The following is a 14,367-nucleotide window of genomic DNA, read 5'->3' on the forward strand; positions in this document are numbered from 1 at the left end:
AGCAACTTGCACACAAACTTCTTGCCAGAATTGATCTTAGTGCGCTACTGCAGCGACTTGTACTTCTTCTTGCCAGAATCGGTCTCCCCATTGGTTGTTGAAATGTTCTGCCAAGGGCCGACCGTCTTTATAGGAATAGGATGACAACTTTCAGTCTTGCCAAGAGAGAAACACAAAATACCTCAACAGAAATCCCTTCAGTCTCCTGCTGGAAGATCTATTTCCTCCTTATTTGTCACCTGGGACTTGGCAGTTGCCACTCTAAACCAAACTGGAAAAGATGAAAAATAACACAAGAAGCCCATGAGTATACAATATAAAACTTACAGCTGAAACAGTACAACTTTATCTGTTTACATCTGCTAACTAAGTATGAAATCATTGTTGATGGTCAGGTCATTCAGAACACACAATATTGTTCAAATACAATTCTCCCATTTGGAGTTTTATTACAGAATCATATTTCATTTTAAATCCACACATTTTGAGATTTGAAACAATCCAGTAGTGTCCATCCTAGTCATATTGAAGAACTGACCAACCATTTTCTGCCATCTCCCACACCTGTAACACAACATATATTGATGTCATCAACATGCGCCACTCTCTGAGGGCGGTCTCCGTCTTAGCAGAAATACATCATCATGCTCCAAGACGTATGAAGGCATTTCACACATACAGTAATAACATTTTCAAATACAAAAACAATTCATGAAAAAACAGGGTGGAGATATCCTCTGGTTAAGCATTAAGGATACACACAATAGCTTCCATATGAGGACCAAGAGAGCAACACCATAAAATCCCAAAGAACAAAAAGGCTAAATAATAGTAAAGAGACATGAACGTTTAAGGCTGCATGAATTACTCGAGGACCAACATCATTAGGTACGTAAATTCCTTTCTTTGAGCAGCCTTCTTGACTTGAGATGAGACAAATCTTTATCAAGGTGAGAACTAATAAGCTGCATTGCAAAAACAGTGACAGCGGAGAGAAAGAAAGAGGATAAATTAACTAGCATTGGTCCTCCAGGTCAACCCTCATCTTTAGCTGTATTGTCCTCCAGATCCTCATCGCTGTCTACATCACTGTAGACTGTCTTCTTGACCTTCATCTTTCTGCTCCGCTCCTCTTTCTTCATCCTCTGTTTCACCTGCTTTGTCACCGTTTTCACTGAAAAGAGAGGATTGAGAAAGGAACAACATATAGTATACCCTGTTTATAATGACAACCATATAATAGTTTGTTCTGTCATTGATCTTTGAGAAAATAAATCCTTTCAAGCTATTCAAAAATCTAAATAATTATGCTTGATAAGACTCACAATGGTTTGGGTGTGTAAAAGTGAAAATGATCTTCTCATTGTTAACTGAACTGCATCATCTTGATCTTCCTATTGGGTTTTTAAAAGATTGTGTCATTCAAACAGTTTATTTTGAGATCACACCGGCCGGGTCTCTCACCTTCTGATGAACCAAACTGATTGTCTCGACCTCCATCGTCACAGATGGCAGTGCTGTCCTTTTTCTCCTCATTGTCAATGACGATCCTCTGTCGTGCACTCTCAAACACAGACTTGAGAACGATTGAGTCCTCAAATATCTAAAGCAAACACACACATATAACATAACATGAACCAAATTAGCCACCGAATTAGCCTCTCACAATCAAGAGCTGGGGGCATCATGGCATGTGGATTTCATGTAGAAACGGTAGGCAGTGGTGTGAACTCCAGCGGGCCTAAATCACATCCCTGAGGCAAACCTGAGATCCCTCCAAGTTGAAGGTCTGGGCATTGTGACACAGCAGTATGATGTCCTTCTCCAGATCTCCCACACTCCGGTACTTGTGATTGCGCACACGCTCCTACAAAAAAACACACATGGACAGAAAACATGAACACTCACATAAATACAGTGCACATTATACTGAACAAAAATATAAATGCAACATGCAACAATTTCAAAGATGTTACTGAGTTACAGTTCATATGAGGAAATCAGTCAATTGAAATAAATGCATTAGGCCCTAATCTACGGATTTCATATGACTGGTAATACTGATATGCATCTGTTAGTTACAGAGACCTTTTTTTTTTTTAAAGGTAGGAGCGTGGATCAGAAAACCAGCGAGTATCTGGTGTGACCACCATTTGCATCATGCAGCGCAACACATCTCCTTCACATAGAGTTGATCAGGCTGTTGATTGTGGCCTGGGGAATAGTGTCCCTCTCTTCTTCAGTGGCTGTGCGATGCTGCTGGATATTGGCGGGAACTGGAACACGCTGTCATACACGTCGATCCAGAGCGTCCCAAACATGCTCAATGGGTGACATGTCTGGTGAGTATGCAGGCCATTTTCAGCTTCCAGGAATTGTATACAGATACTTGCAACATGGGGCCGTGAATTATCATGCTGATACATGAGGTGATGGTGGCGGATGAATGGCACGTCAATGGGCCTCAGAATCTCGTCACGGTATCTCTTGCATTCAATTTGTCAAAGATAACATGCAATTGTGTTCGTTGTCTGTAGCTTATGCCTGCACATACCATAACCACACCGCCACCATGGGGCACTCTGTTCACAACGTTGACATCAGCAAACCACTCACCCACACAACTCCATACACATGGTCTGCAGTAGTGAGGCCGGTTGGACGTACTGCAAAATTCTCTAAAACGAGGTTGGAGGCAGCTTATGGTAGAGAAATGTCATTCAATTCTCTGGCAACAGCTCTGGTGGACATTCCTGCAGTTAGCGTGCCAATTGCACGCTCTCTCAAAACTTGAGACATCTGTGGCATTGTGTACATTTTATAGTGGCCTTTTATTGTCCCAAGCACAAGGTGCACCTTTGTAGTGATCATGCTGTTTAATCAGCTTCTTGATATGCCACTCCTGTCAGATTATCTTGGAAAATGAGAACTGTTCACTAATAAGGAAATAAACACTTGTGCACCAAATTTGAGAGAAATAAGCTTTTTGTGAGTATGGAACATTTCTGGAATATTTTATATCAGCTCATGAAACATGTGACCAACACTTTACATGTTGCGTTTATATTTTTGTTCAGTATAGTACCTGAATTCAACATCAACATAAAGGTTTGCTCGGATGATGCTGGGAAATGCTGTATATTAATTTGTTAATGACAACCACAGGGTTGTGGAAGGACAGTTGGACAGATGAAAGGTTAGCGCTGCCATCTATGACTGCGTTAACAGGCCTTGGTTCAGTTGGTATGTGGGGAGATTTGGGGGAAGAGCAGATCAGTTGGTGAGTTAGTGGTGAGCCACCAGTAGGCTGAAAGGCTGAGGGTTGGTGCTGAGCTGAATTGGTATGTGGGAAGATTTGGGTGGGTTGGTGCAGTGCCTATAGATGCAGTGTAGATGGTCCGCAGAGCCTACCCTGATCCTCCTGAAGTCCACAGGCTTGCGGATCAACTCGTAGTACTCTGGCACCTCCTTCCTAGAAGGCAGCTGGACGAAGCCTTTGCTGATCTGACGGCCCAACCTAGAATTAGTATTCACAGGCACTGTTACCAACCAACAATAGTATTTGTTTTGTTTCAAATGCGTTGAGTGTTTGAGACTCCCTGGAGTGGCAGATTGGCCAGATTTAGTTCCATTGTTCCAGGCAAGTCTAATCAAGTGCAACTAAAGAATTTGAAAGAAAACATGCTATTTTAGAAGTCAGGGCCGGTCCTCTCTGTCTCATCATTTCTGCAACACAATGCCCACACTGTGAAATAGAGGCACAAAATATAAGTTATTCATGTCTAACCATTCCCTGCATGGTCTGACATCAAACACCATTGCCCTTCATATCTACACATCGCTAATAAGTAGTTAATTAATACTGTGTGGATATAATTGCATTACCCATTAATACATAATTACCACAGCGCCCCCAATTCTCCCTGGTAATCTCACCCGTCTTTATAGTTGATAACCATGTCCACCAGTGTGTTAAGCTGCTTGGTGAGCTTGGGAGGGTTGGGGGGCAGTTTCTCTGCCGGAGGTCTACCTCTGCGTTTCTTGACCTTTTCACCTCCAGCCTCCTGGCCGGAGTCTCGGGACTCAGAGTCTTTGTCGCCATGGTGATCACCTTTCCGTTTCTTTAGGCTGATGTCCTCCTCCATGTCCTCCAAGGCCCCGTTCTCCTCCACATGGGGGGAGGTCAAGGAGGAGGAAGATGAGAAGGGGAGAGGATTTGTTTGTTTATTTGGATCTCAATTAGCTGTTACTTAAGGAACATCTACACTTCCTGGGAACCACAGAAAACAAAGGATGGATATAGGAATGCACAAGCTGCTGGAAGTGGATACTGAGTCAGTTGCACAACTTATTTCGCATTTAACCCAACCCGTATGAATCAAACAGGTTCAGTCTTAATCGATGTCATCGGTGCCCGGGGGGCTGCTGGTGTTGGGGGTTAATTGCCTTGCTCGAGGGCAGAACAACAGATTTCTCCACATTGCCGGCACAGGTATTTGAACCAGCAACCTTCCGGTTACTTGCCCAACGCTCTTAAGCGCTAGGCTACCTGCCGCCCACCTCTAGGCTACCTGCCGCCCGGAATATACAGTACATTAACAAATATTTGAGTGGAGAGAGAATTTACACACACTAATCAGTGTTGTGTACAAGTTCTCTTCTTATTCAAGAGGAGAAAGATTGGCCCAATAAAATGTAAATGCGATAGGACCAAAGAGGGATTTGGAAATGAGTTTGGGGATGGGATAAGAAACAACTGTGCTCTTGACAGTGATTTGACCCCTGTAACTCCTGTCAGCTACACTCCTGACAGCTTAGTGGTTCTTAAATAGCTGTTCAATTGATCTCCTCTCTGAAGAAAGTCTAGCAGTTAGATGACTTAACGATTTAGACAGTCAAAGTTTGACCTTGAAAAACAATTCAACAGCCTCTTCCAAAAACTACTTCAAAGAATGAACTAAATGTGCATAGATTATTGATTTCACTATTAAATAATTAATTAACCTAGAGTTGATGTCTGCACCCCACAGATATCACATTAGCATAATCGAAAAATCCCCATAGAACTCAATCTGTTTACGCTAGAGATATGTTTTTTTGCATATGCTCTTCCCCTTCCAAATTTGCTGTGTTTATTATACCAGGAGACATCCCGAAAATCGGTATTCTCATGGAAATGTCTGTAGCCTCTGAACGGTTTGGTCTACAAACTAATATGACCCCTCTATGGAAAGATAGGACCCTTACAAGTCGTTACCGAAGATCTGCTCATTTCTGTCTGCAGTGTCCGATCAGTTTGGTCTATACACTAATATGACCCCACCATGGAAAGGTGGGACTCAAACGAACACGTACATATTTTGCTCTAGGACACCCACAAGCCTCACAAGACTGGTACCAGTTTTCAAAAATGAATGTAAGTATATATGGAGGTACTTTAGTGCCTAAAAAAAAGGGTTAACTACAGGTCAGTTGCTTTGTGAGAAGGTGTTAACTGTGGAAGATGTATACCCATGTTCGCAGATAGCCAATGTTATGTAAATGCTGCCCGAAAAAGCCCCAGCGGCCTTGCCTTGGCCCCAAGTTAAAGCAGGTCCACTGAGGCCATGGCCAAGGAGCCAGGCCATGGAGGTGGAAACACTAAAGCCTGAGCCAAAACAATGGGGTAAATCCCCAGTGGAAATGCACCATGGTGGTGTCTATCTTATTTTAATCTCTCATAGCTGCAAATGTCTGCAGCAAGCAACTGCTGTATTTTACACAAAGGCAATTAAAGCGTAGACGTATGCATGCAGCATTACTTGTCCAGGCTGGAAGGGAGAGGGAGAGAGAGAGGGAGACAGAAAGGGGGAGAGAAAGAGAGAGGGTGTGAATATGTGTTCACATTCAGCAGAGACTGAGGAATGCACTCCAATCTGAACGGAATATTGATGTATGAACCATACGGAAATGCAGCCAAAATAGTGCACACCCACATCATATTATATTGTATTAGAATGTGAATATCTACAAGGAAACAGATGAAAGTGCATGTAACTGTATATTCAAACATATGTAATCTGTGCTAATGAATGCCTATGCGATCAGTCAACCCCCTCCCTCTCACCATAAGCACAGACACACACAGACAAACACACCCTGGGGGACCATATCGAAAGTGGCCTAATAACCATCATCAATGACGAAGGATCTGTATGACATTACCAACGGTGGAATATGCATGTACACTTCCACACACGTACACTAATAAACATGTGCACACACACACACACACACACACAGTGAAAGCGAGAAAAGCATGAACAAAAGAGAATGATCGAGTGCAACAAGAACAGTAAAAAGGACAACAAAAGACATGCGGATAATCGGTCAGCTTTAAGGTTATCATTATAAAGCCTTCTCTACAGGGCTACAGTGGAATGCAATGGGATACAGAGTAATCCTAAAAGACGGATAAAACAGCTGAACACCCCGTGTGTGTGTGTGTGTGTGTGTGTGTGTGTGTGTGTGTGTGTGTGTGTGTGTGTGTGTGTGTGTGTGTGTGTGTGTGTGTGTGTGTGTGTGTGTGTGTGTGTGTGTGTTTGTTGCTCTATGCTTGTACCATCATCACCAAACAAGCCTGCCTCTTCCTTCCCCTCCTCGACTGGCAGACGATACCCCCTCATCTGTTACAGCTCACACCTACACACTCACTTCCTCTCCCGCTCACACAGACACTGCACACACTTACACAGACAGACAGACACTCACACACACGCTCTCTCTCTCTCCTGTCTCCCTCTCTCCCTCTGTGCCGGTCTGTGCGATGCAGCCTGGCTGAATCCTATCCTCAGAATAAAGAGAGGAAGCGAGGGCGAATGAAGGAAGACAATGAAAGAAGGAAGGACAAATATTTACCTGGCTGCAGTCTGCAGTCTGACTCCGTGGATCAGAATGGGTTGTAGCTGGATGGGCTGCGGCTGCAGCTGGAGGGGAGAGAATTAGCAAGCCAGCATAGCGGCGAGCTGCTAGCCTCTTCATCAGCTGATCACTCGAAAAGCAGAAACCCAGAAGGGGGGCAAGCATGCAGGAGTAAAAGAAAAGCGCTAGGTTTTCATACACAAATCAACGGGTAGCTGAGCGGGGGAAAATAACATGTGATAATAGTAGTAGTCATCTGTCTCTGACTCTGTGTGGCAGGCAGGCTGCAGTAGGCAGCTCTCCCTCTCCTCTCCCCTCTGCTGCAGTCTCATTCCTCTCAGTAAGGCCCCAAGCTCGTCTGCCTCTGCATGTTTTAATATCGACTGTTGCCAGACGCTTTTTTTCCCCCCGATCCTGTTAAAGTTATCGGGTCCATTTTTTTTTTCATGAACGATTTTTGCATTACGTTTCAGCATGTGGGGATTAGACTCTGTGTGGAGGCTGAGTGTGTAGTCGGGGGAGGGGTGGTCTATAATATGCATGTTACACACACACGGCTCAGTCTGAACACAAATTATTCAAGCTCAGTGCTGCCACGATGATGTCATGCTGGTGGTAATTCAAGGTTTTAGGTCATGTCGTGTGTGTGTGTGTGTGTGGACACAATTCATTCCAGACATTCTGAAGCTTTGATTCCTCTGCGGGACTCCACTAGGTAACCTGATGCCAACCAGAGATGGGCAGTATTTATGTTACATGTATTTGAATATGTATTTCAATTACGTCTGAGTATTTTGTCATTTGTATTGCACTGGGCTGAACTACACTCCAATGTATTTTCTAAAAAGATGCATTCGAGAGCTAAAATATGTATTTCAAAATACAAATTACTTTTCTGTTATATATATATATATACATTTTATTTTTTGTGTTTCACAATTTTGTGGCCCCTTTTCACCCTTTATTGGTATCAAAAGTCTGATTGCACTATGGTGTGATAAGAGCATCTGCTAAATAAACTAAATATAAATGTCAACTCAAAAAAAATAAACGTCCCTTGCTCAGGACCCTGTCTTTCAAAGATAATTCGTAAAAATCCCCAAATGTTTCATTGTAAAGGGTTTAAACACTGTTTGTCATGCTTGTTCAATAAACCATAAACAATTAATGAACATGCACACGTGGAACGGTCATTAAGACACAAACAGCTTACAGACGGTAGGCAATTAAGGTCACAGTTATGAAAAATTAGGACACTAAATAGGCCTTTCTACTGACTCTGAAAAACACCAAAAGAAAGATGCCCAGGGTCCCTGCTCATCTGCGTGAATATGCCTTAGGCATGCTGCAAGGAGGCATTTTTGTCAAATGTATTTATTTATTTGACCTTTATTTAACCAGGTAGGCTAGTTGAGAACAAGTTCTCATTTGCAACTGCGAACTGGCCAAGATAAAGCATAGCAATTCGACACATACAACAACAGAGTTACATATGGAATAAACAAAACATACAGTCAATAATACAGTAGAACAAAAGAAAACAAAAAGTCTATATACAGTGAGTGCAAATGAGGTAAGTTAAGGCAATAAATAGACCATGGTGGTGAAGTAATTACAATATAGCAATTAAACACTGGAATGGTAGATGTGCAGAAGATGAATGTGCAAGTAGAGATACTGGGGTGCAAAGGAGCAAGATAAATAAATAAATACAGTATGGGGATGAGGTAGGTAGATGGGCTGTTTACAGATGGGCTATGTACAGGTGCAGTGATCTGTGAGCTGCTCGGACAGCTGGTGCTTAAAGCTAGTGAGGGAGATATGAGTCTCCAGCTTCAGAGATTTTTGCAGTTCGTTCCAGTCTTTGGCAGCAGAGAACTGGAAGGAGAGGCGGCCGAAGGAAGAATTGGCTTTGGGGGTGACCAGTGAGATATACCTGCTGGAGCGCGTGCTACGAGTGGGTGCTGCTATGGTGACCAATGAGCTGAGATAAGGCGGGGCTTTACCTAGCAGAGACTTGTAGATAACCTGTAGCCAGTGGGTTTGGCAACGAGTATGAAGCGAGGGCCAACCAACGACAGCGTACAGGTCGCAATGGTGGGTAGTGTATGGGGCTTTGGTGACAAAACGGATGGCACTGTGATAGACTGCATCCAGTTTCTTGAGTAGAGTGTTGGAGGCTATTTTCTAGATGACATCACTGAAGTCGAAGATCGGTAGGATGGTCAGTTTTACGAGGGTATGTTTGGCAGCATGAGTGCAGGATGCGGGCAGTGATCGATTGAATAGCATGCATTTAGTTTTACCTGCGTTTAAGAGCAGTTGGAGGCCACAGAAGGAGAGTTGTATGGCATTGAAGCTTGTCTGGAGGTTTGTTAACACAGTGTCCAAAGAGGGGCCAGACGTATACAGAATGGTGTCGTCTGCATAGAGGTGGATCAGAGAATCACCAGCAGCAAGAGCAACATCATTGATGTATAAAGAGAAGAGAGTCAGCCTGAGAATTGAACCCTGTGGCACACCTATAGAGACTGCCAGAGGTCCGGACAACAGGCCCTCTGATTTGACACACTGAACTCTATCAGAGAAGTAGTTGGTAAACCATGTGAGGCAATCATTTGAGAAACCAATGCTGTCGAGTCTACCAATAAGAATGTGGTGATTGACAGTCTAAAGCCTTGGCCAGGTCGATGAATACGGCTGCACAGTAATGTCTCTTATCGATGGCGGTTATTATGTTGTTTAGGACCTTCAGCGTGGCTGAGGTGCACCCATGACCAACTCTGAAACCAGATTGCATAGCGGAGAAGGTACGGTGGGATTCGAAATGGTCGGTAATCTGTTTGTTAACTTGGCTTTCGAAGACCTTAGAAAGACAGGGTAGGATAGATATAGGTCTGTAGCAGTTTGGTCTGTAGCATGAAGACTGCAGATGTGGCCAGGGCAACAACAAAAAACACCGTCGCGTGATCAGACAGGACTGGCAAAAAGTGCTCTTCACTGACGAGTCGCGGTTTTGTTTCACCAGGGGTGATGGTCGGATTTGCGTTTATTGTCGAAGGAATGAGCATTACACCGAGGCCTGTACTCTGGAGCGGGATCAGTTTAGAGGAGGAGGGTCCGTCATGGTCTGGGGCGGTGTGTCACAGCATCATCGGAATGAGCTTGTTGTCATTGCAGGCAATCTCAATGCTGTGCGTTACAGGGAAGACATCCTCCTCCCTCATGTGGTACCCGTCCTGCAGGCTCATCCTGACATGACCCTCCAGCATGACAATGCCACCAGCCATACTGCTCGTTCTGTGCGGGATTTCCTGCAAGACAGGAATGTTAGTGTTCTGCCATGGCCAGCGAAGAGCCCGGATCTCAATCCCATTGAGCACGTCTGGGACCAGTTGGATCGGAGGGTGAGGGCTAGGGCCATTCCCCCCAGAAATGTCCAGGGACTTGCAGGTGTCTTGGTGGAAGAGTGGGGTAACATCTCACAACAAGAACTGGCAAATCTGGTGCAGTCCATGAGGAGGAGATGCACTGCAGTACTTAATGCAGCTGGTGGCCATATCAGATACTGACGTTACTTTTTACTTTTGACCCCCGTTTGTTCAGGGACACATTATTCAATTTCTGTTAGTCACATGTCTGTGGAACTTGTTTAGTTTATGTCTCAGTTGTTGAATCTTATGTTAATACAAATATTTACACATGTTAAGTTTGCTGAAAATAAATGCAGTTGACATTTCTTTTTTTGCTGAGTTTATAAGTAAAAATTGACAAATGCAAAGCATGCTGAGTATTATTGTAATGAGCTCTACCCTGTAACACGGCCAATTATAATACCCAGTGTGCTTTGTGGTTCATTTTGGTATGTTCACTTTCACATTTCAGTCATTTAGCAGACACTCTTATCCAGAATGACTTACAGTAAGTGCATTCATCTGGCGTAGCTAAATAACAACAAAACACAGTTATAGCAAGTAAGAAGTTTTTGTAACCGATGGTGAGAATGTTGTTGCTGTTCGGGCAGACTACTTGCAAATGTATTTCTGTATTTTAAAATGCAAAATACAGTACCTGCATTTTGAAATGTATTTAATTAAAATAAAAATGTTTTGTAGTTTATTTTAAACATTGATCTTTATGGTATTATTATATTGTAGGTTGTAATTTCTGCCAATCCTTTATGCAAAAGTATCAACAACAACAAATAAATAAAATCTAGGGTTGGTGAACCATTTACATAAAACTGAAATTACCTTGTGGCCATTGGCAGAATGCTCGCAAGGTAGTAGTTGATCAGAGGCTGTCCGAACAGAGGCAATGAAGCATTCTGAAAGACCTTGACCAGGGACCTGTTGATATGAATTCAGCAAAGTATGTCAGACATGTTCTAATGGAAAGATTAATATTTGAATTGGACTTGCTTGATTACAGTTTTACTTACATTTTTCAGCATGATCTTCATCCTACTCATTGTCCTCGAGTCTCCTGTCCCAGGTATTTTCTGCTATTCCAGCCATGTTCAGGCATACTGTCTGTGTCTGTCCTGCATAGAACATGACATCATTTGGCCAATACGCCACTTCAGGCTAATGGTCTTATTATTGCTCCATCTTGAAATTACATTTTTTGTGGTAATAATCCCTCATGGTCCTGCCCTCACCATGGCAACAGGGGCGATTAAATAGGAAAAAGAAAAACCTCTTGGTTGGACTTTTGATGTGAGCGAGACGATCGATATCAAATCAATGTTGTGAAGAGTTGATTTTATTTGCAAATATTGATTTGGATGTATGAGTAACAGTGTCTAGACATGTTCATTCCATTGAGACAGAAATATAATTTTATTTTCATCTCCCCCAAGAACACTACTTGCTCAAAACATAATTTCTGCTGCTGCTTGTTACCATAGCAACAGCACATTTTGATGGTGGACCTCAAAGGCAGTTATGCTTCTGTATTCCATCACTGACTTGGGGAATCACACAAAAATCTAATCATCAAATTATATTTGTCACATGTGCCAAATACAACGGGTATAGACTTTACTGCTTGCTTATTACAAACCATTCCCAATGATGCAGAGTTAAAAAATATAATAAAAATAGCAACATGAGAGGAATAAAATACATAAGAATGGAGTTACTTCCCAGTTGGCATACGATGTGATAAAGACGTATTTTGCTGGTTGAAATCTGGTCGGAACGTTTTACAACCAGATTGTGGATTAAAGGATTAAAGATGGCGCCGGAGGGGATGGCTGCCATCTTATCGGCTCTTAACCAACCATGCTATTTTGTTTGTTTTTTCGCATTGTTCGTAACTTGTTTTGTACATAATGTTGCTGCTACTGTCTCTTATGACCGAAAACAGTTTCTGGACATCAGAACTGCGATTGCTCATCTCAGATTAGACAAAGATTTTCTTCAATGAGTCGGACGGGAGGGATGTACTACAGATACCCGACCAGACCCAGATCCATGTCATTCGCTGGAGAAGGAATCCATTGTTAGGATTTTGCGGAAAAAGAACAGGGTGCCTTGTGAGGATCAGGTGACGAGTGGTTAATCTGCCTTTGCCTTCCGTCCTGCTAGCTAACGTTCAATCGCTGTAAAATAAATGGGATGAACTGAAAGCAGCCATATCCTACCAACGGGACATTAAAAACTGTAAAATCTTATGTTTCACCGAGTCGTAGCTGAACGGTGACATTAAGAACATACAGCTGGCGGGTAATGCACTCTATCGGCAGGATAGAACAGCAGCCTCTGGTAAGACACAGGGCGAGGGCCTATGCATATATGTAAACAACAGCTGGTGCACGATATCTAAGGAAGTCTTGAGGTTTTGCTCGCCTGAGGTAGAGTATCTCATGATACGCTGTAGACCACACTATCTACCTAGAGAGTTTTCATCTGTATTTTTCGTAACTGTCTACATACCACCAAGGACCAATGCTGGCACTAAAACCACACTCAATGAGCTGTATACCGCCATAATCAAACAGGAAAACGCTCATCCAGAGGCGGCACTCCTAGTGGCCGGGACTTTAATGCAGGGAAAGTTTAATCAGTTTTCCTAATTTCAATCAGCATGTTAAATGTGCAACCAGACGGAAGAAAATTCTAGACCACCTTTACTCCACACACAGAGACATGTAGAAAGCTCTTCCTCGCCCTCCATTTGGCAAATCTGACCATAATTTGATCCTCCTGTTTCCTGCTTACAAGCAAATATTAAAGCAGGAAGCACCAGTGACTATAAAAGATGGTCAGATGAAGCTAATGCTAAACTACAGGACTGTTTTGCTAGTACAGACTGGAATATGTTCCGGGATTCTTCCGATGGCATGAGGAGAACACCACATCAGTCACTGGCTTTATCAATAAGTGCATTGAGGATGTCGTCCCCACAGCGACTGTACATACATACCCCAACCAGAAGCCATGGATTACCGGCAACATTCGCACTGAGCTAAAGAGTAGAGCTGCCGCTTTCAAGGAGCAGGACTCTAACCCGGAAGCTTTAAAAAATCCTGCTATGCCCTCCGACGAACCATCAAACAGACAATGCGTCAATACAGGACTAAGATTGAATCGTACTACACCGGTCCAACACTCGTCGGATGTGGCAGGGCTTGCAAACTATTACAGACTATAAAGGGAAGCACAGCCGAGAGCTGCCCATTGACACGAGCCTACCAGACAAGCTAAATAACTTCTATGCTCGCTTTGAGGCAAATAACACTGAAACATGCATGAGAGCATCAGCTGTTCCGGACAAATGCGTGATCACGCTCTCCGCAGCCAATGTGAGTAACACCTTTAAACAGGTCAAAACTCACAAGGCCGCAGGGCCAAATGGATTACCAGGACATGTACTCCGAGCATGCGCTGACCAACTGGCATGTGTCTTCACTGACATTTTCAACCTCTTCCTGTCTGAGTTTGTAATACCAACATGTTTTAAGCAGACCACCATAGTCCCTGTGCCCAAGAAAGTGAAGGTAACCTGCCGAAATGACTACCGACCCATAGCACTCACATCTGTAGCCATGAAATGCTTTGAAAGGCTGGTAATGGATCACATCAACACCATTATCCCAGAAACCCTAGACCGACTCCAATTTGCATCATCCACAGATGATGCAATCTCTATTGCACTCCACACTGCCCTTTCATAGCTGGACAAAAGGAACACCTATGTGAGAACGCTGTTCATTGACTACAGCTTAGCGTTCAACACCATAGTGCCCTCAAAGCTCATCACTAAGCTAAGGACCCTGGGACTAAACACCACCCTCTGCAACTGTATCCTGGACTTCCTGACGGACCGCCCCCAGGTGGTAAGGGTAGGTAACAACACATCCGCCATCCTGATCCTCAACACGGGGGCCCCTCAGGGGTGCGTGCTCAGTCCCCTCCTGTACTCGCTGTTCCGTCATGACTGCACGGCCATGCACGACTCCAA

At 43.5% G+C, this 14,367-nt stretch overlaps 1 protein-coding gene across 2 annotated transcripts; it reads right to left on the reverse strand.

The window, feature by feature from the left end:
• Positions 1-418: 418 nt before the first annotated feature.
• Positions 419-11,537, reverse strand: LOC106569485 (probable global transcription activator SNF2L2). Of its 2 annotated transcripts, none has more exons than XM_014140885.2 (8): positions 11,342-11,537; positions 11,154-11,249; positions 6,898-7,023; positions 3,937-4,163; positions 3,412-3,517; positions 1,766-1,867; positions 1,465-1,603; positions 419-1,174 (listed from the first exon to the last, which is right to left on the reverse strand). In XM_014140885.2, exons 1-8 carry the CDS (start codon positions 11,369-11,371, stop codon positions 1,035-1,037), a joined length of 966 nt encoding a protein of 321 aa, XP_013996360.2. In that variant the 5' UTR covers positions 11,372-11,537; the 3' UTR covers positions 419-1,034. The 2 variants fall into 2 exon arrangements, with proteins under 2 accessions (XP_013996360.2, XP_013996356.2); XM_014140881.2 differs by having other exon boundaries at positions 3,937-4,166; positions 11,342-11,533.
• Positions 11,538-14,367: the final 2,830 nt, after the last annotated feature.

This window comes from Salmo salar, chromosome ssa01 (assembly GCF_905237065.1).
Source record: "Salmo salar chromosome ssa01, Ssal_v3.1, whole genome shotgun sequence".
NCBI classification, from domain to species: Eukaryota; Metazoa; Chordata; class Actinopteri; order Salmoniformes; family Salmonidae; genus Salmo; species Salmo salar.

Excerpts from the sequence above, each read along its gene's own strand:
- LOC106569485 (XM_014140881.2), bottom strand. The coding sequence starts at position 11,371 with ATGAGTAGGATGAAGATCATGCTGAAAAAT. Across the intron at positions 4,167-6,897 it reads AGACTGCAGACTGCAGCCAG|GAGAACGGGGCCTTGGAGGA; the intron begins GTAAATATTTGT and ends CCCCATGTGGAG. Across the intron at positions 1,604-1,765 it reads TCAACTTGGAGGGATCTCAG|ATATTTGAGGACTCAATCGT; the intron begins GTTTGCCTCAGG and ends TGTTTGCTTTAG.